Here is a 25,115-nt window from a genome sequence, read left to right as displayed (position 1 = left end):
CTTACGAGCCTCTTCTTCAATATGAAGACGAGTGATCAAAGATTTCAAAGAGATTTCTTTGGTCTTATGTCTCATAAGGTTTTCAGAATATGGGCAACATTTCTCATAGTGAGGAAAATTTTCATCTTATGTTGCCAATGTTTAAAATTTGTCCTATCAATCTGAAATGACTTGTTCAAGTCATAGTTGTTCGATCTAGTAATATTATCTATGAATGCTATTACAATATAAACATCTTAAAATTGTTGTTACCGTAGCTCACAACAATTATGAATAGCACGAAATAATCCTTACTAATCGAGTCATGACCAGATCGCTCTCTTTAAGACGTTTCGTGGTACTGCTAAAATTGTGCAAGCAGACTATCAACCACGTTGTCCCCGGGACAAAACGATGTCTTACTACACTATAAGAATCGATCTCAAATACACTCACAATATGACTATTGGTGTCAATTCTCGAATTCCTATAGTATGACTATTCGTGCCAATTCTTTTCCACAATACTGACTACCAATGTCAGTTCTCGAAATTCCCACTTTAGCTGCATGTGTCAATTCTCAAGTGTCACCGACGGAAAGGGGGAGAAAGTTGTCGGAAATGCGTCGGCAAAATTTTATGGGGGAGAAAGAAGAAAATCAAGGAAATATTGCTCGACTGATGTGAGTTACAATAAGGAGAGGATGCCTCTATTTATAGCCCGAGGCTTCTAAATCTCCCTCGTTTGACGATCACAGTGGGTGGAAAATCCCACGATCCGACGGTGAATTTTACCACCCAACGACTCTTTCATTATGGTTGAGATCTCCTCCTGACATTAAAAAACCAATTCAAAAGTCACCATAAATGATCACCTTAATATGTATTAAAAAACCACTTCAAAAATCATTCTTTCAACAAATTCCATCATGATCTTTAATGATTGATCCTTTAACCCACATCAAGTTCACTATTTTGCAAATATGGTGGGAGCAGAATATGCACAAAGTGACAACCTTAGAAGGTTACCTCCTTCACACATTATTCCCGTGTGTAGACAAATTTTGGTGGGTTGGGATCCTTCTTCATCGGATTGGTTTAAATGTAATGTGGATAAATCTACTAGGGGAAGAAACATGACTAGTTGTAGTGGTTTTTATAGAGATGACTAAAAATGATTAATCATTGGCTTTTGCAAAAACTTGAGCTTTAAATATCTCTCGATAGAATTCTGTGCAATCTTCTTAGCTATTAGTTTAGCGTGGAGGGAAGGTTTACCTAGAGTAATGATTGAAAATGATTCTCAACTTAGTTGTGAACTTGTTTAATAATGGATGTGACCATTTCTATCCATCTTACTCTTTGGTTAACCTTATTAGAATTTATTAGAACTTGGTTGAAAATGGATTGCATAATTAGTTGTATCAACATACACACAAAAGCAAATTAAGTGGCAAATTGGTTATAACTAATATGTCCCATTTGGAGTTGGGCAATCACATGGATCTTCCTCTAATTAGATATAGAGACATGTTTTAAAGACAATAAACCTAATTCCCGAAGTTGAGTGGTGTGATTTTCTTTTTTTGTAAACAAATGTATTGCTTTAGCCTCTAAGTCTTTTATGTGTAATTGTCTCTCCGAATAAATATCGTTTACAAGAATTAAAATTTTGACTTGAAAATGACATTTTCACTACTAGACCAACAAATTGTTGACAGTTATGTGATTAAATTTCACTTGAAAAGGGAAAATATATAATATAAGAGTATAAAAAATAATATCGATTCTTTAAAAAAAAAAGTAATAAAATAAATAATAAATAATTGTAGAAATCTTCCTATATATATTAAACTCATTTAATATATAAAAGAATTAGTTCCTTACCTACAAGAATGAAAGAATACATTTACAATACATTAAAAAAAACTCATTTAATATATGTTGAAGAAGTAAGTATATATTTAATATATGTTTCCCATTTACAAAAAATATATATTTAATATTAATAATTTTATCCTTAGCCTATAATGAACCAACCACATCCAAAAACCAATTGCAACATCTCCTACACTCTTCTCACTTTCCCTTCTTCCCAACTTCAAATGCTCCACCATTGAAACGCAACGCAACGCTTCCTTCACCTGTCGTTTCATTCCCAACCATTGTTGTAGCAGTATTGAGTAGCGGAATGGGAACGCTAACGAGTTACAGTTTGATGCCTGTGAACTCCGAATTCCGGTCCAACCCGGCACGTCACGCCTTCAGAGAGAGGATTCAATTCCCAAATTTCTCTTCTTCTTCTTCTTCTTGTTTGTTCTCCACACAGAAATTGAAGTTGGGGAAGCGTGTTAATTTCTATAGGTTTAGGTGTTTTAATGGTAATGGTAAAAACGACGACGTTGATGGTATTGAAGGGGAAAATGGTGCCAATGTTTCAAAGCCAAATGAGTCTTCTAATACTGCAACTACTACTACTACTACGCTACCTGAGGCTGAACAGAAACGCGAAAGTGGGTTCAATTCAGAAAAATCAACTCCCACATCGACTTCTACCAGGGTATTATTTTATTCCCTTAAGTTATGACTACCAAAATTATTCGACTAGTTTATTTGACAAATTAGTCAAGATGCTTACTTCAAAATGCTAAGTTCATTTTTTATAAACTAAATGTGACTTATAAGCTAGGAGGCTATTTGATTTTGAGGTTAGTGCGATTGTGGCTGTTGCGAGGTGAATTGTGGCTATTGTGTGATTAAAAAAAAATTATCGAATTCAATACAGTCCGATGGGGCTTGGTACAACCCAAATATGGTTGTGATTGGGTATCGCACTGCAATTGTGGTGTGATGCTGTTGCAGTGGCCGCATCAGATGATGCCGTCTGCCATTTTAAAACAACGATATCTTCTAATCTTATCATATAGTTTTAATTCAATCAGCTACCTTATCGGATCTCAACTTTTAGCTCATTCCTTATAAGTATTTAGCTAGCTTATCCTCTAGTTATGCCAAACAAAACCTTAGTTACTGAATTGCAATCCATAAGAAAAAAATGACCTGCACTATCAAATTGTATGGACTAAACTATCAAATTTTTATGGACTATAATGATAATGCATTTGTTCCTAAGTGATATGATTTCGTCTAGTGATATGATGTTAGCATCATCATCAAATGCACATTTATATTGATATACCATCAATATAAATGTGCTAGCATAATCATCAAATGCACATTATTAAAAAGTTGACTTCTTAGTGATTGTCAAATTTAATTAATAATCTAACAATACACAATTGGTGATAGTATAAAGAAGTTTTTAGTACTAGTTATCAGGAAATCTTTCTAGCTTTTTGATAAGGTTATGTTGCATTGGCAGATGAATCACGAACATAGTTTAGGATACCATATTAAGAGCTATTATAATGTGACTTCAATTACCTCCATTTTCGAATTATGGAGTAAGAAAGAATCACTTATTATTTATGTTAGTTACTAAAAATGATAGTTTCATAGTACATAAGGGAACAAGCTATCACATTGTCACTCACTTATTCTGTCTTGTTGAACTTTTTTCATGCACACAGTTGAGGACATCTTTCACTTGCTTACTCATTCACTCTCTTTTACCATCAATCTTTCCCCCTTGACAATGTTTGTTCATCATAAAAGTACTTTCCTGGACTTTTATTTTATTTTATTGGAGTTCTTTAATAGAGAAACTTAAGTATTATCTTCCTTTTCATTCCTGATTAACCATTGTATTGGTAAATTATATTGTACTTTTTTAGATATACTTAAAAGGGTAACCCAATGCACGAGGCTCCCACCTAGTAGGGTTTGAGGATGGTGGATGTACGTAACCTTATCATCGTAAGTAAATAGATTGTTTCTATGATTTGAACCCATGACCTCCTGATTAGAAGGCAAGCAACCTTACCCTTGTGCCGAGGCTTATCCTTTTTTTTATATATACTTCTTTAAACTAAAATCTTTACATCAACACCATAAGTTAAGAGACTTGACAACAGAACAAAAGATGGGGCGAAAAAGTAACCAAATTAAGTCTGTCTTTGTCGTGTTTTGTTGCAAATCCTTACACACAACTGGTCCCAAGCCTGGATAATAGAGGAGGGTTATGTTGGGTAATAGATACTCAAAGTAAAACTTTGTCGAATCCTTATAACATGGACAACAAGTTACCAAACTACCACTTTTTACATTACATCATACTCACACAGACACAAAACTAAAGATGTTGTACCTCATGAGTTGTTTCTAATTCTTCTACTGAGTTTGAATTATACTGCTCTTTATCTGCATTTCTTATGCAATTTTATTTCTTGCAAGAAAAGTTTTCATAATGCATGTTTTCAGAAAATCCTCCTTCAAATGTGCTCTGTTACATTTTAGAAATGTGACTTGTCTGTTGTGATTCCTGATTCTTATGTTTCTCTCATTTTACTTCTTCAGTCATCTTTGTCTTCACTTGGGCCTGCATACAACAATTTTCAAGTTGATTCTTTCAAACTTATGGAACTCCTTGGACCTGAGAAGATTGATCCTGCTGATGTAAAGCTAATTAAGGATAAGCTTTTTGGCTATTCGACCTTTTGGGTTACCAAAGAGGAGCCCTTTGGAGACCTGGGAGAAGGCATTCTTTTCCTCGGAAATTTAAGGGGAAAGCGAGAGGATGTTTTTTCAAGACTTCAAAATCTGCTAGTTGAGATCTCTGGTGACAAGTACAACCTTTTTATGGTGGAGGAACCCAATTCAGACAGTCCCGATCCTCGTGGTGGGCCACGCATTAGCTTTGGTTTGTTGCGGAAGGAGGTTTCTGAGCCAGGGCCAACAACACTTTGGCAATATGTCATTTCATTGTTGTTGTTTCTGCTGACAATTGGTTCCTCGGTGGAGCTAGGAATTGCATCTCAGGTAGACTGGTTATTCATACTCAGAACATCTGGTGTTGATTGCCCAATGTTTGTGGACATCACTGTTTCTAAAGTATTTCTAAATGTCATTAATTGCATCGTTATCTTGCTATTTTCTTCTCTCACATCTAGATATTTTGTTGGTGCCTTGGTTTTGTTTAATCAGATAAACAGGCTTCCTCCAGAAGTTGTGAAATACTTCACAGATCCTGACAGTGTTGATGCCCCAGATATGGAGCTTCTATTTCCATTTGTTGAGTCGGCTTTACCTTTAGCATATGGTGTCTTGGGGGTTCTTCTGTTTCATGTAAGCTTTCATTATTAATGTTCTTTTGCCATTTGTTTATGTAATTGCAATTCACCGAAATATATTCAAAATAAAAATATTTTCATTCTGAAATAAAAAAGATCATTTATTTTTTCAGTATTACAATGAATTGGAGATGGAGAGTGTTTTAGTCAGACCATAGTCCAACCTTTAGGTTTTATTAGACTTACTTTCTTCATTAATAGATTTGTGGATTCTGAACTAAACTTGCTATTTTGTTTTTGGCTTCTACTAGTAAACTTTTCGCTGGATCAAATAATTTTTGTAGAGGTGCTGTGATTAAGATGATGTCAATGTTGATTAAATATAAACAACTTGTTTCATGTTATTGGGGGATAGTTAATAACTGATAGTAGAAAATTGTCTGCATATTATTATGATGAGACTCAGACTATTACTTTACCTTATTAAGCTAGATATTAATTAAGAACTAGTATCTTTTCATATTTGACACTATTATGCAATCTGTCCTAAGGATCTACCAATCAACTCTGTATTCTTGTCAATTTGTTGATTGACTCACAATTGGCTACACATGATAGTAGGTAGAAGGTTCACTTAGTTTGTGGATTCAGATAATCCACTTTTATTATACCTAGTTTTTACTCTGTACAAGTAGAAATACCGCCTGGATCACAGGCCTGTTATTTGTTTTTCTCCACATAATATCGCAAAATTTTGTCAATTGCCCTTTTTTGCTTCTAGTTTCTTTGTATATATTCTACCTGATGCATATGGCTATGTGCAGGAGGTGGGACACTTTCTAGCAGCTTTTCCTAAACAAGTAAAGTTAAGCATTCCTTTCTTCATTCCAAACATCACCCTTGGAAGCTTTGGTGCTATTACTCAGGTGTGATTATCTAATTTGTCAAGCCAAATACATTCATATTGATAGGGTCTCAGAAGATTTCCCTCTTGCTATAGGACTACACCAAGGGTCAACATTGAGTCCCTACCTGTTTACATTGGTCATGGAAGTGCTTACTGAGCATATCCAAGAATCAGTGCCACAATGAATGTTTTTTATAGATGATATTGTCCTAGTTGGAGAATCGATAAAGGAACTAAATGGAAAGTTAGAAATGTGGAGACAAACTTTAGAAACACATGACTTTCGTATAAGTCAAAGTAAGACATAGTATATACTAATAGAATGTAAATCAAACCCTACTGTAGAGATAAAGATTAGAGATCATACCATACGACAAGCCACTAGATTTAAGTATCCCTGGTCAATCATACAAATGATGGAGAATTGAGGGAGATGTAAATCATAGTACTCAAGTGATGTGGATGAAATAGTGGAGTACATCAGGTGGTTTCATATGTGATAGAAGGTGTCGCTTAAACTTAAGAGGAAATTTTACCGCACAACTATAAGACCCACAATGTTATATGAGACTAAATGTTGATCGATAAAATTTCAACAAGAGAATAAACTGAATGTAGCAAAGTGAAAATGTCGTGTTGGATGAGTGAACACATAAGACAAGATAGGATTGAGAATGAATACATCAGTGAGAAATTTGGGGGTACCTTCTGTTGTAGAAAAGATGGTAGAATCGCGCCTTAGATGGATTGGACATGTGTGGATGAGATCATTAGAAACCCCAGTGAGAAGAATAGTTCAAATGAAGGTTTGTCCAATTTCTAGAGGCGGAGAATGGCCAAGAAAACCATAGGCGAAATGATTAGGAAAGATCTAAAGATCAATGATTTATCAATGGACATAATTTATGATAGAGCATTATGAGCTATGACTACGTTCAATATTTATACCTGACCCCACCTATTGAGACTAAAGCTTGGTTGTTGTAGTTACATTTACATTGAATTTGCAACTACTGTCTGAAGGGCTATCACACTGAGGGATTTATCCTCCCAATCTTTGGTAGAGATTTGCAAGTATGTTTGTTGTGTATGATGGATGAAAGTACAATGTATCCATTTACTTTCCAAATAGACCAACAACAGGATCTTTTAACTGTATTTGTTGCTACTAAATGTCAGAAATGTATAACATATCAGATTGACTGAAGTGAAGTTCTTAAGTTTAGCATACATCCAAGTGCTGATTCATAGTTGTTTATTGTAGTTTAAATCTATCCTTCCTGATAGAAGTACAAAAGTGGACATATCACTTGCGGGACCCTTTGCTGGTGCTGTGTTATCATTTTCAATGTTTGCTGTTGGTCTTCTGCTCTCATCAAATCCAGATGCGGCAGGAGATTTGGTTCAAGTTCCCAGCTTGTTGTTTCAAGGTTCCTTACTTCTTGGATTGATCAGTAGAGCCACTCTTGGTTATGCGTAAGTCTCCTTGGTTTTTTTTTTTTTATGGTTTAAGAATATAATTAGCTAAATATAGGTCTAGTGCTTGTGATTTCCCCCCTTAATTTAGTTAGTATGCGCTAATGGATAATCATGCTTGGGAAATTTTCTAAACCATCCTGTTTCTAAGTGCTATTAATCCATTGCAGTACAATGTTTGTGGAGGTAAATTAGAATTGATGCTTCATATTCTGGCCATGTTAACTTTGATACAATGCTGTTATCAATGTGCAGAGCATTGCATGCTGCAACAGTTTCAATTCACCCTCTTGTGATTGCAGGCTGGTAAACTTCTCTTCTGGTAACTTATTGCACTTCAATTTATAAATCAAATTCGTTCCCCAATTGTGGTTCCAAGCACATTATTATTATTATATTATTATTGTTGTTGTTGTTGTTATTGTTCCGCACTTCTGCCTACCTTATTATTTGTCATGATTTTGCAGGTGTGGGTTAACAATACAAGCTTTTAACATGCTTCCAGTGGGGTGCCTTGATGGCGGAAGAGCAGTGCAGGTATCTTGCTTCACCCTGTGAGCTTTATGTGGTCAAAATTACATTGCTTTTAATAGGTTACGAATTACTTTTAAATCAATTCTAATTCATGTTCCCTCTGTAACTTTTATGAACTATGATAGAAATAACATGTTAAAGGTGTTCATTGAGCTTAGTTAAATTTACAACCTAAGACATAACGATACTCAGATATTTAGTTTTTATTTGAAGATGCAAATTTATTATTTGTCTTAGTATTTAGTAATTAGTGTATGTAGAGTTCATAGGGGCAAATAATTGCTCTAGAAATGAGTGGCACTGCCGGTGGGGAGAGCAGGGAGTATATATCACTATGATGTTGTCTTATTTGCCTGTAAAATAGGTAGAATTCATTGATATGTTCTCTTTACATAAATACTCTCATTTGTTGGAGTAGGGTACCCTTCTGTGTATTTCTCACATGTAGAGAACATCATCTGTTTCTCATTGTTGTTTGAAACTATCCTGAATGATAGAGTGAGCGTTATAATGATATAATCTAACTAGTTAGGTCCTTAATATGAAAAAAACATGCTAATTTTGCTACATTTTTTGCAGGGTGCTTTTGGAAAAAATGCACTAGTTGGTTTTGGTTTGACCACATATACAATGCTTGGATTAGGAGTGGTACGTCTGATCTTTTACTTAGGTTTAGCAAGTCATTATTCAATACATTGAAGTTGAACATATTGAAGTTGAAAGAAAATGGTGAAACTATTACTTAGTTGCATAGAGTTGTCATGACTGGGGTGGTGGTGCCGGAATATCTTAAGCTCCTTTTATTTTACCTGGCTTTTGTTAGTTTTCCAGTTTATCTTTTTACCGAAAAAAAGGGCCAGGCAGGTGGCACTCTAAATTGACAGGCTGGATATATTTCTGCTCATTGAAAGCATCATGATTCATGAACACGTGATTATATCGCAATCCTCATACACCATTTAAATTTATTATTTCCCATTGCACTATTCTGTGTTGTCATCCTCCCTTTCATTTAGTCATTTTCATGATTTAATATTATATCATAAGGCTACTTGTTTTCGATTTTTATTAAAAAATAAGTTGCATTTCTCTCCTCTGTCAACAGCTCGGTGGACCTCTTTCACTTCCTTGGGGACTTTATGTTATATTATGTCAGGTATGCAAGTACACATCTTGAAGTTGAAAGGAAAAGATGAAACTAAAGTTTTTTTGTAATTATTCTTATGAACTAATGTTTTTTTCAGAGGACGCCGGAGAAACCATGCTTAAATGATGTGTCAGAGGTTGGAACATGGAGAAAGACATTTGTGGTGATTGCTACTTTTCTTGTTGTCTTGACTCTTCTTCCTGTTTGGGACGAGCTTGCAGAGGAACTGGGTATAGGTCTTGTAAATGCATTTTGATGGTTGATGTGTAGAATAAATCCATTTTTAAATCTGACAAGTTAAATTATATAGGTAAAATCATTACTACAGAAAAAGCCTAATCATTTCTATATAATCCCTCGTGATGGCACGGTTGTAATTAAAGAGTGAAAATGTTTAATATGCAATTTGACCAGTTGCTTCCAAGAAAAATAATAATATTATGGTCCATTGTGTTAGGAATTTTGTAGTCTGCACACCATGCTCTCTATACTAATTACTATTCCTCTTCCACCTTCAAAGTTATAGTTTTTATTATGTTAAACTGATATTTTCAATCTATCATGATTCGAGGTATGAAAATAATGTAAATGAAGTGATTAATTTCCCATGCTTTGTTATGATGCCTTGTTAGGACTTAGGAGGCTTGTTAATGTTCAATTATAGCAGGTTCACTTCAGGATTCAGAAATAGGACATTTCATTAACACACTAAATAAAGTATAATAAAAATTTATTCACCTACAGGCTTCAATTCTTTATCCTTCACAAAGATATCAGGGAAGCAAATGTTTCAATTGATATTGCATAACACAATGAGAAAACAGGTGAAGCAATCATATGACATTTGTGGAAGTTAGAGGCAGTAGTTATAAACTAGATTATGAGCAGAAGATACTATAAATGGATACAGCAAAATGAACAAAAGTGGCAACTCAATGACAGTGAAGTACAATTTCAATGGTTAGAAACTTGGTGTAACCTACTTTCTTCCCTTGTTTACTTCCTCATCGGTGGGAGAACGAAGAAAACCGAGAAAGATGAAGAGGCGCTGTGCCATAAGCGTGCTGTCTCCATTGCAAGGTCAAAACCAAGATTGAAGTTGCTCATGTTCACAAGGTTGGTGGAAACAGATTAATTGTTGGAGTAACCTGGCTGCAAAGCTACATTGAGGCTTTGTTGCTGCTTTGTGCTGTGAAATGCAGTTGCACATGCAAATCCATTATTCATCAGATCACTTTGCACCATACTGAGCAAAGATGCCACCTGAACTGGTTAAAAATGAGCTCTTCAATAAAACACTAAAACAATATATTTTTCATTATCCTTTTAGCTAGAAACGAATAAAAGGTATGTTAGAGTAATGCTAGGTACATACATACTCACAAAGTTTACATGCCAAAATCCTAAATAATTAAAATAATGATAAGATTCTGTAAAAAATAATGATAACTATAACATATAACATATAATGACAACTATTTTGTTAATCACTGTCGAGTTCCCCTTTAATAAAAGAATGTTATAAAAACCGGTTTGTGTCAGCCGGTTCAACCAGTAAACCGGTGAACCAGTCCCAATACTGGTACGGTACAATAATTATACTAGTCATGCAATCATAAGGATCATATTGGTCACACCGGCCGATTTTCAATTCAACCGTACTGGTCATACCGGCCGGTTTTTATTTAAAAATAATTTTTAATGAGTTTTTTATTGATTTTTCAACATTAATGTTAATATATTATATATGTATATCTAACTTTACCGATATACACGGTGTAATTAGTAAACTACTGGTTGAACCACTATACTCTACTCGTACCTTAACCAGTTTAATAAAAAACACTAATGCCTAAGACATAACGATACTCAGATATTTAGTTTTTATTTGAAGATGCAAATTTATTATTTGTCTTAGTATTTAGTAATTAGTGTATGTAGAGTTCATAGGGGCAAATAATTGCTCTAGAAATGAGTGGCACTGCCGGTGGGGAGAGCAGGGAGTATATATCACTATGATGTTGTCTTATTTGCCTGTAAAATAGGTAGAATTCATTGATATGTTCTCTTTACATAAATACTCTCATTTGTTGGAGTAGGGTACCCTTCTGTGTATTTCTCACATGTAGAGAACATCATCTGTTTCTCATTGTTGTTTGAAACTATCCTGAATGATAGAGTGAGCGTTATAATGATATAATCTAACTAGTTAGGTCCTTAATATGAAAAAAACATGCTAATTTTGCTACATTTTTTGCAGGGTGCTTTTGGAAAAAATGCACTAGTTGGTTTTGGTTTGACCACATATACAATGCTTGGATTAGGAGTGGTACGTCTGATCTTTTACTTAGGTTTAGCAAGTCATTATTCAATACATTGAAGTTGAACATATTGAAGTTGAAAGAAAATGGTGAAACTATTACTTAGTTGCATAGAGTTGTCATGACTGGGGTGGTGGTGCCGGAATATCTTAAGCTCCTTTTATTTTACCTGGCTTTTGTTAGTTTTCCAGTTTATCTTTTTACCGAAAAAAAGGGCCAGGCAGGTGGCACTCTAAATTGACAGGCTGGATATATTTCTGCTCATTGAAAGCATCATGATTCATGAACACGTGATTATATCGCAATCCTCATACACCATTTAAATTTATTATTTCCCATTGCACTATTCTGTGTTGTCATCCTCCCTTTCATTTAGTCATTTTCATGATTTAATATTATATCATAAGGCTACTTGTTTTCGATTTTTATTAAAAAATAAGTTGCATTTCTCTCCTCTGTCAACAGCTCGGTGGACCTCTTTCACTTCCTTGGGGACTTTATGTTATATTATGTCAGGTATGCAAGTACACATCTTGAAGTTGAAAGGAAAAGATGAAACTAAAGTTTTTTTGTAATTATTCTTATGAACTAATGTTTTTTTCAGAGGACGCCGGAGAAACCATGCTTAAATGATGTGTCAGAGGTTGGAACATGGAGAAAGACATTTGTGGTGATTGCTACTTTTCTTGTTGTCTTGACTCTTCTTCCTGTTTGGGACGAGCTTGCAGAGGAACTGGGTATAGGTCTTGTAAATGCATTTTGATGGTTGATGTGTAGAATAAATCCATTTTTAAATCTGACAAGTTAAATTATATAGGTAAAATCATTACTACAGAAAAAGCCTAATCATTTCTATATAATCCCTCGTGATGGCACGGTTGTAATTAAAGAGTGAAAATGTTTAATATGCAATTTGACCAGTTGCTTCCAAGAAAAATAATAATATTATGGTCCATTGTGTTAGGAATTTTGTAGTCTGCACACCATGCTCTCTATACTAATTACTATTCCTCTTCCACCTTCAAAGTTATAGTTTTTATTATGTTAAACTGATATTTTCAATCTATCATGATTCGAGGTATGAAAATAATGTAAATGAAGTGATTAATTTCCCATGCTTTGTTATGATGCCTTGTTAGGACTTAGGAGGCTTGTTAATGTTCAATTATAGCAGGTTCACTTCAGGATTCAGAAATAGGACATTTCATTAACACACTAAATAAAGTATAATAAAAATTTATTCACCTACAGGCTTCAATTCTTTATCCTTCACAAAGATATCAGGGAAGCAAATGTTTCAATTGATATTGCATAACACAATGAGAAAACAGGTGAAGCAATCATATGACATTTGTGGAAGTTAGAGGCAGTAGTTATAAACTAGATTATGAGCAGAAGATACTATAAATGGATACAGCAAAATGAACAAAAGTGGCAACTCAATGACAGTGAAGTACAATTTCAATGGTTAGAAACTTGGTGTAACCTACTTTCTTCCCTTGTTTACTTCCTCATCGGTGGGAGAACGAAGAAAACCGAGAAAGATGAAGAGGCGCTGTGCCATAAGCGTGCTGTCTCCATTGCAAGGTCAAAACCAAGATTGAAGTTGCTCATGTTCACAAGGTTGGTGGAAACAGATTAATTGTTGGAGTAACCTGGCTGCAAAGCTACATTGAGGCTTTGTTGCTGCTTTGTGCTGTGAAATGCAGTTGCACATGCAAATCCATTATTCATCAGATCACTTTGCACCATACTGAGCAAAGATGCCACCTGAACTGGTTAAAAATGAGCTCTTCAATAAAACACTAAAACAATATATTTTTCATTATCCTTTTAGCTAGAAACGAATAAAAGGTATGTTAGAGTAATGCTAGGTACATACATACTCACAAAGTTTACATGCCAAAATCCTAAATAATTAAAATAATGATAAGATTCTGTAAAAAATAATGATAACTATAACATATAACATATAATGACAACTATTTTGTTAATCACTGTCGAGTTCCCCTTTAATAAAAGAATGTTATAAAAACCGGTTTGTGTCAGCCGGTTCAACCAGTAAACCGGTGAACCAGTCCCAATACTGGTACGGTACAATAATTATACTAGTCATGCAATCATAAGGATCATATTGGTCACACCGGCCGATTTTCAATTCAACCGTACTGGTCATACCGGCCGGTTTTTATTTAAAAATAATTTTTAATGAGTTTTTTATTGATTTTTCAACATTAATGTTAATATATTATATATGTATATCTAACTTTACCGATATACACGGTGTAATTAGTAAACTACTGGTTGAACCACTATACTATACTAGTATCTTAACCAGTTTAATAAAAAACATTAATGATAGTATTAATAATACTCATAAAAGTTAATCTCATTGAATAAAAAAGAAGCTATTTGAAAGTTCCATAAATGTCAACAATGCTGGAATATGTTCCACCAATATTTGGCACAATTAAACTTAAACTTCACTTGAAAGAGAATGATATTTAACATATAAATGTTGACCAAAATGAGAAGCAAAAATATGCTGATAAAAACGTTCCTTGGTAATATCATCATGACTCTTTTATACTGACCGGTGCACAATCTTCTTTTCTCGAGACTAATTATTTATAGTTTGTCTTTCCCCTCCAATGCAGCAAAATATTGATATGATGGTTTTTTCTTTGTTGGGTATAAGTATCATGCTGCTTTCCTAAGATGTTTTGCTGTGCTGATATGATACTAGCAAGTATCATGATGTTTTCTTAAAGATATTTTGTACTGTTATGATACGGGCATTCTCATATCAATATCTTGAAATATGAGCCTGTTAGGAGTCTTACATTGAGTAAAATAACATATTTAATATTATATCATATTCTCCCACCTAATAGAGTAGTCTTTTTGGGTTAAGCTCAATGTGGGACTCCTAACAGAGCTCTTGTGGTATCCATATACTGAATGGTTTATACTTTATACCAAAAGAAGACAGTGTAAGCCCTGACAAGTGACAATATAGTTGTTATTAGAAAGTAAGCAGTTTGTGCAGAAGAGTTACAACATGAAGAACGTATACTATACTGATGCTGTAACCATTAATTAATATCTAAGGGTCTGTTTGCGAGTTGGTGTTTAGAGGGGGAATAGAAGGAAATGAAAGGTTAGAGAGTCAGCTCACAAGTGTATTTCATGGCTTTGAAGTCTTTCCCGTCCCTCCATTGCTGAGCAATAACCAACTCGCAAACAGGCCCCAAGGCTTACAGGAAAATATACAAAGAAAGTGAAAAGCTGTGGATTGACACTAATCAAAGGTCAATGTTGGAGGCTGTAAAGGTGAGCCAGGTGACCCATCACTACTTTGAGAATCCCCTCTCCAAGCATCTTGTACTTGAGCAGCAAACAGCAAATTCCACAAGACATCTTCTATAGAAGGCCTATCTGCAGGCTCTTTAACCAAACATCTCACACAAATCTCCATCATTGTCTTCAATGATTGATCCAAACACGCCTTACGAATTGCTTGATCAACAATGCTCCTCCGAGCTTCATCATCAGCTGCTATGCTTGCTTGCAACTACCACATGATGCAATTAACAGAAGCAGGGTCACAGAATTGCAAATGATTTATGTTGAAATGATATAGTAATGAAAACTATCATTTTCTTGCAATATGATCCCTTAGTTTGATACCATGTGAGCATGTGAATGTGTTTGGAGATTTAGAGAAAGCATTGGAAAAATAAAATGTCACACATGAAATGAATCAGAGTCCATGTTCTAACCAGATCCTTAAAGGCATCAACATCTTTCCTTGACTTTATTGTCTTTCCTAGAATGAGTTCCTGAAGCATTACTCCGAAGTCATGTATATCAGACTTATCTTCATGTTTCACACTGCAAAAGCAGAATTCGCTTAAAAGAGGTTGCATGCAAATCTAATCGTAAGTATCCTAAATAAATCCAATAGTCAAGATTCATTGATCTCATTTCTCACGATAGCAGTGTTGTAATCTAAGTTGCTCCCTATGTGTGTCTATAAGTATCCGAAGTATTTTATACATGAGACCTTTATACTCATATCACATGACAGGTAAAGTTACAGTATGATGAGTTCTATTTTTAACTACTAGAGGTTACAACCATGTTACTAGACCTGATTAAATTTCTATCACAACACACCTTTTATTAATGCTAGAATTTTTGAATCCACTGGAAGAGCTTCCATTCCGAACCTGCAAGGATAAGATAAGGTGAAGCAATAGGAACTGAAGACATTTAATGAAGAAAAAAAATAAAAGAAGAAACTTATGATTACTGTTTCCACATAAAAACATTGAAGGCATAATTATTTTCTGCATACCTTTCCCATGTTAGATAACAAAGGAAGGTTATAGCTGCCGATTTTTGCAACAAGGTTCTGATCCAATACGACATCTTCTATCTTGAGATTAATGGAATATACACCAGGAACAATCCCTGTATGCAAAAATTGGATTCCCTTTGCTACTCCAATTGCAGCTCCTATGCGTTGGGTCCAACTCAGCGACTTTCTGGCATCCCCTCCTGCCAAATGGCATCGATATGCGAGGCATTAATAGTCATATACCATAATTGTATAAAAATGGTAATCTAGTACACGAGACTCCTACTTAGTGGGGTCTAGTGAGGGTATATGCAACCTTCCCGTTGTTCCTGGAGTCACTTTCTATTTGTAAAAGGCAGAGAATAACTAGTCAAAGTGGACGTTATCAGATTTTTTATTATCACAATCTTCCATTCAACTTCATGATACTGAAATGACCAGCTTTACAGAAAATATTAATGGTAATGCCTCCTTAAATAAAACTTTATAAATTGATGCAAGTATTCATAGTGATCACTAAAGGTAGAAGAAGAGAAATGAACTCGTGACTACTACTAACGGAATGCCCTCTAGAGAATTTTCCCTATGCTTTCTTTGAAATTCTTGTTAGAATAATACCATTTTACACCCTCCCACCCGAGAAAGTAGTTAGTGTGTTCATGAATTACCAGAGATCCAGCTCTTGAGTGTTCCATTTGGTATGTATTCGAAGACAAGAAATATTCTTCTGACACTTGAATCATCTAAAGAACATTCGAAGCAGTGTCCAAGAGCGCTGACTAAATGATGATGCCTAAGTTTTGATATCAGCTCTATGTGGTGCATATAGTTTTGAGTGCTGTAGCTCTTTTTCATTTCTACACATCTAATAGCAACAAGCAAACCATTCTTCAGCTGACCTCTGTACATCTGGGACATACAAAATCACATTATTTTACAAAGAAATGTAGTAGCAGTCAAAAGTCAAAACCCGGAAGACTGATAAAGTCCTTCCTTCATTTAGGCTTAATTTATCAAAACACGATCACTAGTTCATGCTTCAAAGACAATATCTATCTGATTTAATTTAAGGAATGAGGCATACCTGGCCATAAGAATCTTCACCTATGAAAGAAGAGTTGTCAAAGTTGTTTGTAGCTGCATCAATCTCTTCCAATGAGAAACTTCGGTACGTTGGCAGCCCAACGGCTCCGAACTTCTTTGTTTGAGATATGTACCCTTTAAGTACAAGAAGAAGAAATCTTTGTTATCTATCTTTAAAGTCAGAAGGGTTCATAGAAATGTATTTTAATGAATTATGATTTTTCCATATCATCTTCGCCGAGAAACTATTACCAACCAGTTTTTAGGCTTCACTATTAAAGAAAGGCTCTTATAACTCATTCAACTGCTGATATACAATAATAAAGTTCTAGTGCCTGCAGTTTTCATGTGAGAGACAGTTTCTATTCAGCTATATCTAAGGATTTATGTGTTTCCTATATCCAGCTGAGGTATATATTTCAGCAATAAAGAAATTAATTTATATTTCTTAGGTTAAAATAAGTTTCTCCTCACCATCTCTATTTTGCAAAATATGTCCATAGTGTATTGCTAATAAATAAAACCAACTTTTGTTGATCAAAGGCACTATGCAGCTATTGCAACAAAGAGACTGTGCAAATTTATAGTTCCATGAAGGCAAGAACCTAGTAAACTAAGTAATCTATATAAATTCCCGAATTCCGTCCAAATAACATAGTTCAAACATGTAAAAATGTAACTCCATTATTTTTCTTTAGTGATAAGTAATTTGGGCATTTAATTTTTCTTTGGCAAGTAACAACACAAAAGTCTTATTCTTAAAGGTGATGGTGATGCTAATGGCTAGACAATAGACTTGTGCATGTCTCAGAGTTTTCCAAATACTCTGCATGTGGATGGAGAAATGCATGTGTACAAAGTAGATAGATCATGCACATGCCATTTTTGCGCAAACATGTCAACAAGAGAGAGAGAGAGAAAGAGAGTTACTTGCATCAGAAAGCAACTTAGAGGTGTATCCAGAAGCTGCATTCTCTGAAATCAATCTTGTTTGAGGGTTCTTTATTTTGCTTTTGGCATTTCCTCTTCTAATAAGAAAGAAAATCAGCAAAAAAAGTGCAACACCTCCAATAGTCCCACCTATTATGCCGATTGAAAGAAATACGTTCGACACTTGTGTATGATTCTTTCTGTCAGGCAATATTCCCACAGCTACGGCTTCAGTGTGGCAAAAGGGCTGTGGCTGCTGATCTTGATTTGGTTTCTCAAGACAATTTCTAGCATATAAAACAGTCCCGGGGTTTGACACTAAACATCTAGGTAAGCTCCCAGTCAAAAGATTTGAAGATAAATCAACTACATCGAGTTCGGAATTGCAAGATAGGTTCTCAAAAAGCAACCCGGTTAATTTATTCCCAGAAATGTTCAGATAAGTAATAGAAGGAAGTGATAACAATGCTGGTGGGAATGGCCCCACAAATGTATTCGATGAGATATCCAATTTCTGAAGCATATCGTATGAGCTCGCTTCAGCAGGGATACTGGATCTGAACCTATTGTTTCTTAGCACTAGAGCAACCAACTTGTTACCAAGCCCAGGAAACTGAGGTCCAAAAGCATTATCATCCAGTTCCAGCACTTGCAGATTTTTCAAACTACTCAAATCAGGTACTGTCCCATTGAACTGGTTATGTGAAAGTGAAAGAATTCTCAAATTCACCAACCTACCGACCGAATTCGGTAGAGATCCATTGAACAAATTATTTTTAAAACTTAACACATTTAAGGCTGGAATTAAACCAAACCAATTAGGAAGCTGGCCGGAAAACATATTGTTGTCAAGAATGAGTGTTTGGAGATTTGAAAGCGTCGAAATCTCGTAAGGGATGGAACCATGTATAAAATTCGAACTCATATTAACAATTTCCAGTGATGACAGATTGGCAATCTTACCAGGCAATGGACCCCATATACCAAGAGAAACAAGTGTAAGGACTTTCAAACTTTGAAGCCTTACCATTGTTGCGACGAAGGAATTTATAGAGAAATTTCGAAGTGGAGTTCTTCTTTCACCTATTATGTTCAGTTGGGTTATGTTCCCTTCATAGCATACTATAGTGACAGAAAAGCTTGAATCTATGCCGCAAAAGTCTGTGTTCTTATTCCAGTTGCTTAGAGCAGAAGGAAAGTTCAATAGCCTTTGAATTCTTAGAAGATTCTGAGATTGTGAAGATTGAAGTTCCTCTGAATGATGGATATATAGTAAAATAGTAACAAAAAATAGAAGCAATGAAGAATGGTTTCTCTTTGACATTGTCATGATATGAAGAACCAAAAGCTGAATGAGTAAGAGAATATCGGTTATAATCTCACAAAGTTCTTGAGAAAGATTAAAATTTTCTAAAAAATTTAAGCTTGGGAGCATAGATAGAATCCCTGAAATTACAAGAAGGCATGTTAATTTATACAGACATAAAAGTGGAAAATAAAAAATCCATAGAGTGAATGAACTCAAAATTTGGAATTAAGCCTAAAAGATATTCATTATTTCAAGGAAAATCAATATAAAAAGTACAATCAGTTAGAAAAGTTCTGCTATAACTCAACTTCATGAAAAGAATCCACAAAAAGTTGAATAAACAAACCATTAGTACCATAAATGTAGCAGTGTTAAATGATTTTCAACCAAAACCAAGCAAATCTGATATTTTTAGTTACAGATATTCATCATTTGCTCCTAAAATCATCAAAAAGTTCCCATTGAATCCTCCAAAAACCAGACAAACACAACCCCATATTGTAAAAACTAAATTTTTCATCACATCTAGTTCTTGCTCCAAATAAAAATCTGAAGGACAAAAACTTAAAACATAATTTTTTTTGAAAAGAAGGGTAGAAAACAAAACTTAAATATAAAAAATGGGAAGAAAACAAAAACTTATACCTTCAGAAATTGCTAAGCCACCCAGTTGAACAAAAGTCCAATTTTTTCCAACTACACATTCAGAAACTTACCAATACTAAGTCTCCAAATCCCACTGAAGCATAGAAACCATTTATTCCTAGTATCAGCTTTTTTTTGTACAATGCCATAAGAGTACAAAACTCACAAACTTCCAATTCCATCATTCTCAGTCATAAATGAATTCACACATTTTTTCATTAATTTGTTTTTCTTCTTTTTCTGAGAAGATATTTTTTCTTTCTCTACAAGGCCTAAACTCTAAAGGAGGCCATAGATAGCTTGAAAGGAAAAGAAAAAAAGAAAGATTCTTGTAGAGAAGGTAACCCTTTATTCGTTCATTCCCATACTATGAAATGATTATTTAATATAAGAATGTGGAGTCCATAAGATTTGGTTTAGGGAACAATTATTGTACTTTTTTTCTTGGCTTAGAGTTCAGTAACATAAGCTTTCACTTTTTGGGATTGGTAAGCTTTTGCTTTCTTTCACTTCAGCTTTTTTGGCATGGTCCCTCATGTTACATACAACATTAGAATCACAACCATGTTATCTCTATACTTACAACTTACAAATGACACAACTGTTAAATATATTTTAGTTATTAGTAAAGGGTAGTCTTGTCTTTTTGTATTTTCCTAACTTCCTATGTATTGGCCCTTTGGCCCTATCTCTATCATTAATTCCACATTGCATTTCTCCTCTCCCTTCTCTCTTCTTCTTCTCCTCTCCCTTCTCTCTTCCTATGCAGCTGATTAACATGGTATCAAAAGCAAGGTTTGCTAAGGCCACAGTTTTCGCGGATCCACTTGTTTGGGGTTCGGGGCGGAGCCCCGATTCGAAATTTTTCGCAGATCCTGTTCATGCTTCTGGGTTCCATCAACTTTTCTTCTTCTTTGTAGTGGTAGATCAGCCTCCGCATTTCGCAGATCGGAGATCTCAGTTTCAGATTCGCAGTTTTCGTTGAGCGAATTTTTCAGGTTTTCTGTTTCTCTTTCCCTTTGCATTTCGATTTCCCTGCTGTTGTGCTTGTTAGTTATGGCAACTGAAAGACACGATTCTTTGCAATCCATTAGTGTGTAACTAAATAGATCTTCTAATTATGCATTTTGGAGTTATGTGATGAGAAATTTTCTAATTGGTAAACGAATGTGGGATATGTTTCTGGAACTTTTGTTAAACCTACAAACAAATAGTGCTACTGAAAATTATGCAAAGGAGTTAGAAACTTGGGAAGAACAACTCAAAAATTATTACTTGGATTAATAATTCTGTTTCGCAATCTATTGGTTTTCAACTTGCAAAATATGATTCAGCATCTCAGGTTTGGGAGCACCTTAAACGATTGTATGTGCAGTCCAATTTTGCAAAACAATATCAGTTAGAGATTGATATTCGAGCTCTCCAACAACATAGCATGAGCATCCAAGAGTTTTATTCTGCTATGACTAATCTTTGGGACCAATTGGCACTCACTGAATCTGCAGAATTGCAAGCATTCACACCGTACACTGATCGCCGGGAACAACAGCGTTTAGTACAGTTTTTGATGGCTCTTCGGAATGATTTTGAAGGCCTACGTGGTTCCATTTTGCATCGCACTCCTCTGCCATCTGTTGACTCTGTTGTTAATGAACTTTTAGCTGAAGAAGTTCGTTTGAAGTCCCACTCTGAAAAGGGAATTGTTGACAAAGGGATTCTGCCAAGCCCCTCTGTGTTTGCTGCTCCTGTTGTGAAAGGAAAATCTCAAGGCAGAGTCAATTATGATGAATGTAGCTTCTGTAAGGAAAAGGGTCATTGGAAGGCTCAATGTCCAAAATTATTGAAGAAGGAGCAACCTTATCAACCACCTCAGTGGCGTCCGCCTCAATCGAAATACAGGAACTTTCAGCACACATCTCAATCTTCCAATGTTGCTGCTGCTACTGTTGTTTCTCCATCTGCCACCCTTGGGATGGTTCACTTTGGGTTTAACATGTCTGACCTGGTAGAACAATTTTAGAAGTTTCTTGCATCTCAGCCCAATGCTATGTCAGTCTCTCCTAATGCAGGTCTGTCTTCTGCTGGTTCATCAGGTATATCATCCTCCATATGGATCCTTGACTCTGGAGCGTCCCATCATATGTCATCTGACTTTAAATCTTTTACATATGTACATAAGTCGTCCTGTGTATCTGTTATGACTGCTGATGGAACTCCTATGTTATTGGAAGGAGTTGGTTCTGTTTCTACACCTAAACTATCTCTCTCTGATGTTTATTATATACCTAACCTCACTTTAAGTCTTGCTTCTGTTAGTCAACTGTGTGATTCTGGTTTCTCAATCTTATTTTCCTCAACTCATTGTTATGTGCAGGATCCTCAATCGAAGAGGCTGATTGGGACAGGCCATAGACAGGGGGGGCTTTATATTTTGGATGAACTGAAGCTTCCACATGTTGCAGCTCCTACTGTTGATTTATCATCTTTTCGTTTGAATTTGTCTTCTTCTAAGTTTTATTTATGGCATTCTCGTCTGGGTCATGTATCTTCTCCTCGTTTGAAATACTTAACATCAACGGGAGTCTTAGGATCATTACAACCAAATGACATTTCTGACTGTTGTGGTTGTAAACTTGCCAAGTTTTCTGCTTTACCTTTTCCTAAAAGTGTTTCAATTTCTAAGGCACCTTTTGATTTGGTTCATTCTGATGTATGGGGTCCATCCCCAATTGCTACTAAAAGTGGATCAAAATATTATGTCTCTTTCATTGATGATTACACCCGTTATTGTTGGATTTTTCTTATGAAACATCGTTCTGAATTCTTTGGTATTTATTGTCATTTTCGTGCTTTGGTTAATACTCAATATAACTCTGTTATTAAGTGATTCCGCTGTGATTTAGGTGGTGAATACACCTCTAACAAATTCTCTGACTTGCTTTCCTCTGATGGAACAGTTCACCAAGCCTCTTGTACTGACACCCCTGAACAAAATGGAGTTGCTGAAAGAAAGCATCGTCACATTCTTGAAACAGCCCGTTCTATGCTTCTGTCAGCATCGGCTCCTTCTGAGTTCTGGGGTGAGGCTGTCAAAACTGCGGTTCATGTCATTAACAGAATTCCTTCTTCTGTTACTTCAGGTTTGTCTCCTTTTGAAAGGTTGTATGGTCATCCTCCTGATTATTCATCATTGAGGGTTTTTGGTTCCACTTGTTTTGTTCTTCTTCCTCATGTTGAACGGAGTAAATTGACTCCTCGATCTGCCATATGTGTCTTTCTTGGTTATGGGGATGGTCAGAAAGGTTATCGTTGTTATAATCCTTCTACTCGTAAATTGTATATTTCTCGTCATGTTGTTTTTCTTGAGCATTTGCCTTTTTATTCTATTCCATCTGACTCTCAAAACATTACCAGGTCTGATCTCATTCATATTGATCCATTTGTTGCGGATATTGATGGTCCAAATGACTTTAATTTTGAGAATTTCAGGGATGAAGCTCCTCATACCCCCCCGCCTGCCCATGACCCTCTGCAGATTGGTGATCCTCATCCTCAACCACCTCATCTTCCTCGTCGTTATCCTCAACGTATCCATAAGTCCACTCAGCTCCCTGACTTTGTTTACAACATTTATTCTACTTCTTTTGCTTCTGCTTTGACCTCTCTCCACAGGTTATCTGAGCCATCCTCCTATCAAGAGGCTGTTCTTGATCCTCTTTAGCAGCAGGCTATGAACGATGAACTTTCTGTTTTGCACAAAACTGGTACTTGGACTATGGTGTCTCTACCACCAGACAAACGTGCTCTAGGTTCTCGTTGGGTCTTTAAGATCAAGATCAAGTCTAATGGTTCTATCGAGCGTTACAAAGCTCGTCTTGTTGCCAAGGGATATGCTCAACAATATGGCATGGATTATGAAGAAACTTTTGCTCCTGTTGCCAAGATGACAACCATTCGCACTCTTATTGCTTGTGCATATGTTCGTCAATGGCATATCTCTCATATGGATGTCAAAAATGTTTTTCTAAATGGTGATCTTCATGAAGAAATATATATGGTTCCTCATCCTGGAGTTTCTCATAATCCGGGGGAAGTATGCAAGCTGCAAAAATCTCTCTATGGGCTCAAACAAGCTCCTCGCGCTTGGTTTGAGAAATTCTCTATTGTGATAACTTCTCTTGGCTTCTCTTCAAGTCCACATGATTATGCTTTATTTGTCAGAAATACTCCTCATGGTTGCATTATCATCTCTTTATATGTCGATGATATGATCATTACTGGTGATGATGTTGATGGGATTACAAAGTTGAAGACGCAACTAGCAGAACAATTTGAGATGAAGGATTTAGGTACCCTTAGATATTTCTTGGGAATTGAAGTAGCCTCATCTCCTAGGGGTTATCTTCTTTCCCAATCTCCCAATCGAAATATATTGCAGATATTCTTCACATGGTTAGTCTCTCTAACATTAAAGTTGTTGACAGTCCTCTTGAGACTAATGCTAGATATACATCTTCCGATGGTGTTCCTCTCTCTGAACCTACTCTATATCGCACTCTTGTTGGTAGTTTGGTGTATCTGACCATTACCAGACCCGATATTGCTTATGCAGTGCACATTGTTAGCCAGTTTGTGAGTTCTCCTACTACTGTTCATTGGGCAGCTGTTCTTCGGATCCTTCGTTATCTTCGAGGCACTCAGTTTCAGAGTCTTCTTTTCTCTTCAACTTCTTCCTTGACATTATCTGCTTATTCAGATGCTGATTGGGCTGGGGATCCTACTGATCGCAAGTCTACTACAGGTTTCTGTATCTTTCTAGGAGATTCTCTCATATCTTGGAAGAGTAAGAAGCAGGATGTTATTTCTCGCTCTTCTACAGAGGCTGAGTATCGTGCTATGGCAACCACCACTGCTGAAATAGTTTGGTTGCGTTGGTTACTTGCTTCTTTGGGTGTTGATCAACCTGAACCCACTCCCATGTACTGTGACAATAAGAGTGCTATTCAAATCGCTCATAACTCTGTCTTTCATGAGCGTACTAAACACATTGAGATTGATTGTCACTTCACACGTCACCACTTCCAACATGGCACCATCACCTTACCCTTCATTTCTTCTTCGTTGCAGATTGCTGATTTGTTTACCAAACCTCATTCTACTCAACGTTTTCGTTTCTTGACTAACAAACTCTCGATGCTTTCGATTAACGCATCTTGAGTTTGAGGGGGAATGT

At 35.7% G+C, this 25,115-nt stretch overlaps 3 protein-coding genes across 5 annotated transcripts; 2 read left to right on the top strand and 1 right to left on the bottom strand.

Moving 5' to 3' along the window:
* On the top strand, nucleotides 2,011–9,629 carry LOC109358470 (probable zinc metalloprotease EGY1, chloroplastic). 2 transcript variants are annotated; one of them, XM_019602710.1, is made up of 11 exons: nucleotides 2,013–2,138; nucleotides 2,169–2,538; nucleotides 4,455–4,916; nucleotides 5,082–5,222; nucleotides 5,992–6,093; nucleotides 7,339–7,550; nucleotides 7,806–7,856; nucleotides 8,018–8,087; nucleotides 8,664–8,732; nucleotides 9,190–9,240; nucleotides 9,329–9,629. In XM_019602710.1, the coding sequence occupies exons 2-11, from the start codon at nucleotides 2,170–2,172 to the stop codon at nucleotides 9,485–9,487; spliced, it is 1,686 nt and encodes a 561-aa protein (XP_019458255.1). In that variant the 5' UTR covers nucleotides 2,013–2,138; nucleotide 2,169; the 3' UTR covers nucleotides 9,488–9,629. The 2 variants fall into 2 exon arrangements, with proteins under 2 accessions (XP_019458254.1, XP_019458255.1); XM_019602709.1 differs by having other exon boundaries at nucleotides 2,011–2,538.
* LOC109357797 (probable zinc metalloprotease EGY1, chloroplastic) lies at nucleotides 11,429–12,457 on the top strand. Its single transcript, XM_019601848.1, has 3 exons — nucleotides 11,429–11,560; nucleotides 12,018–12,068; nucleotides 12,157–12,457. Exons 1-3 carry the CDS (start codon nucleotides 11,465–11,467, stop codon nucleotides 12,313–12,315), a joined length of 306 nt encoding a protein of 101 aa, XP_019457393.1. The 5' UTR covers nucleotides 11,429–11,464; the 3' UTR covers nucleotides 12,316–12,457.
* LOC109358707 (probable inactive leucine-rich repeat receptor-like protein kinase At3g03770) lies at nucleotides 14,547–20,359 on the bottom strand. 2 transcript variants are annotated; one of them, XM_019603109.1, is made up of 8 exons: nucleotides 19,883–20,359; nucleotides 17,929–19,276; nucleotides 17,000–17,133; nucleotides 16,584–16,824; nucleotides 15,913–16,115; nucleotides 15,732–15,784; nucleotides 15,335–15,446; nucleotides 14,547–15,126 (listed from the first exon to the last, which is right to left on the bottom strand). In XM_019603109.1, exons 2-8 carry the CDS (start codon nucleotides 19,256–19,258, stop codon nucleotides 14,854–14,856), a joined length of 2,346 nt encoding a protein of 781 aa, XP_019458654.1. In that variant the 5' UTR covers nucleotides 19,259–19,276; nucleotides 19,883–20,359; the 3' UTR covers nucleotides 14,547–14,853. The 2 variants fall into 2 exon arrangements, with proteins under 2 accessions (XP_019458654.1, XP_019458653.1); XM_019603108.1 differs by having other exon boundaries at nucleotides 17,929–19,374; nucleotides 19,883–20,358.

This window comes from Lupinus angustifolius, chromosome LG10 (assembly GCF_001865875.1).
Source record: "Lupinus angustifolius cultivar Tanjil chromosome LG10, LupAngTanjil_v1.0, whole genome shotgun sequence".
Lineage (NCBI taxonomy): Eukaryota > Viridiplantae > Streptophyta > Magnoliopsida > Fabales > Fabaceae > Lupinus > Lupinus angustifolius.
Note: the sequence above shows the minus strand (reverse complement) of the source record. Positions and strands in the feature narration are given on the sequence as shown.

Bases quoted from the DNA above. Each gene is read 5' to 3' on its own strand.
- LOC109358707 (XM_019603108.1), bottom strand. From the start codon at position 19,363: ATGCTCCCAAGCTTAAATTTTTTAGAAAATTTTAATCTTTCTCAAGAA. The intron at 17,134-17,928 runs GTAACTCTCTTT...TTGTACTTAAAG, and splicing joins TAAGTTGCTTTCTGATGCAA to GGTACATATCTCAAACAAAG. The intron at 15,785-15,912 runs GTATGCAGAAAA...TTATCCTTGCAG, and splicing joins TGTTATCTAACATGGGAAAG to GTTCGGAATGGAAGCTCTTC.
- LOC109358470 (XM_019602709.1), top strand. From the start codon at position 2,170: ATGGGAACGCTAACGAGTTACAGTTTGATGCCTGTGAACTCCGAATTC. The intron at 2,539-4,454 runs GTATTATTTTAT...TTACTTCTTCAG, and splicing joins CCACATCGACTTCTACCAGG to TCATCTTTGTCTTCACTTGG. The intron at 6,094-7,338 runs GTGTGATTATCT...TGTTTATTGTAG, and splicing joins GCTTTGGTGCTATTACTCAG to TTTAAATCTATCCTTCCTGA.
- LOC109357797 (XM_019601848.1), top strand. From the start codon at position 11,465: ATGCTAATTTTGCTACATTTTTTGCAGGGTGCTTTTGGAAAAAATGCA. The intron at 11,561-12,017 runs GTACGTCTGATC...CTCTGTCAACAG, and splicing joins CAATGCTTGGATTAGGAGTG to CTCGGTGGACCTCTTTCACT. The intron at 12,069-12,156 runs GTATGCAAGTAC...TGTTTTTTTCAG, and splicing joins TTTATGTTATATTATGTCAG to AGGACGCCGGAGAAACCATG.